Raw genomic sequence first — 1,577 nt, 5'->3', positions numbered from 1 at the left:
CGATAACTTCGTATAATGTATGCTATAGAAGTTATTACGTCACCTCCATGCGCTGCAGATAAAGAGGGAGGGAGGAAAGCAGCCATCATTGCAGTGCCTTTTTTGTGGTGGGGGGAAATTCAGGGGATTTTGGGGGTCTTCGTACCTGGGGGGGGTGATGAAGGCCAGCCAATCAGAGGCGTGGGTGGGCAGCAGCCCCATAGCCTGGCATTTATATAGGGCCAAAGCCAGGCCCAGGCCATTGCCCAGCAGGAAAACCAGGAACTGCAGCAGGCGGGCGCTGGAGGACTCGAGGAGCTTCAGGGCTGGGGAGGAAAGGGTTAATGGGGGCACTGGGAGGGGTCATGGGGGACTGGAAGCGGCTGGGAGGGATTACGGGGGCACTGGGACATAATGGGCTGTACTGGGAGGGCAGTGGGGTGTTTCGGGCTGCACTGGGAGGACACTGTGATGTACTGGGTGGTGCTGGAAGGGCACTGAGATGAACTGGAAGGGGCTATGGGGGCACTGGGATGAACTGGGCTGTACTGGGAGGGAACCCAGGGCATACTGGGTTGCACTGGGAGCGGCTATGGGGGCACCGGGAGGGCGCTGGGTTGTACTGGGCTGCACTGGGAAGGGCGATGAGGGCACTGGATTGTACTGGGAGGGGCTATGGGGGTACTGGGCTGTACTGGGAGGGCACTGGGGTGTACTGGGAAGGCACTGGGGTGTACTGGGTGGGGCTATGGGGGCAATGGGAGGGCACTGGGCTGAACTGGGAGGGCTACGGGGGCACTGGGAGAGCACTGGGATGTGGTGGGAGGGCAGCGGGGCATGCCGGGAGCTTGGAGGACTCACTGGAGGACAAGGAGAGCAGCGCCTGCAGGGGGCGCCACCCCATCATGCCGACCATCATGGCGGGGAAGATGGAGATGGTGTTTCCGGCCATGTACATAATGAACAGGTTCATCGGGATCTGCTTCAGCGGGCCCAGCGCCACGTCCCAGCAGCGCTGCGAGGAAACGAGGCGGGACGGTAAGAAAAAAAGAAAAGAAACGAGAAAAGAAGGGCAAATAATAAAAATCAAAAGCCGAACCTTCTCCACCAGGATGCGGTCGCTCTCGTGAACGCCGCCCTCCCCCATCTGCCGCTCCGAGAAACCGACCGGGCCGCGGCTCTCGGGGGCTCCGCGGGGGCTGAAAGGGACAAACGGGAGCTGACACCAGACCTGGATCCCGCCCCGATCCGGCCCGCTTCCGCCCCCCGGCCTCTCACCGGCCGCCCGGCGCCGTTCCGAGCTCCAAAGCCCACTTGAAGCGCCGAGATCGGATGGCGGACGCCGCCATGTTGGGAAAGATGAGAGCGGAAGTGACGGGAGCGGAACTGAGGTTGGGAAAAGGGAAACGAGGAAGGGGCCTCGTCACTTGAGGCCGGGGAGCGGAAGCAGGAAGTCTTGAGCATAGCAACGCCGTAGCAACGAGCCCGGGTCACGTGACGCCCAGGGAGCGGAAGCAGGAAGTCTTGAGCGTAGCAACGCCGTAGGAACGAGCCCGGGTCACGTGACGCCCAGGGAGCGGAAGCAGGAAGTCTTGAGC

General features: G+C 62.0%; 1 protein-coding gene across 1 annotated transcript; it reads right to left on the bottom strand.

Moving 5' to 3' along the window:
- Positions 1-34: 34 nt before the first annotated feature.
- Positions 35-1,370, bottom strand: EMC4 (ER membrane protein complex subunit 4). Its single transcript, XM_031557696.1, has 5 exons — positions 1,258-1,370; positions 1,079-1,178; positions 841-994; positions 148-305; positions 35-55 (listed from the first exon to the last, which is right to left on the bottom strand). Exons 1-5 carry the CDS (start codon positions 1,326-1,328, stop codon positions 35-37), a joined length of 504 nt encoding a protein of 167 aa, XP_031413556.1. The 5' UTR covers positions 1,329-1,370.
- Positions 1,371-1,577: the final 207 nt, after the last annotated feature.

The sequence above is a fragment of the Meleagris gallopavo genome, unplaced genomic scaffold (assembly GCF_000146605.3).
Source record: "Meleagris gallopavo isolate NT-WF06-2002-E0010 breed Aviagen turkey brand Nicholas breeding stock unplaced genomic scaffold, Turkey_5.1 ChrUn_random_7180001948845, whole genome shotgun sequence".
NCBI lineage: Eukaryota > Metazoa > Chordata > Aves > Galliformes > Phasianidae > Meleagris > Meleagris gallopavo.
Note: the sequence above shows the minus strand (reverse complement) of the source record. Positions and strands in the feature narration are given on the sequence as shown.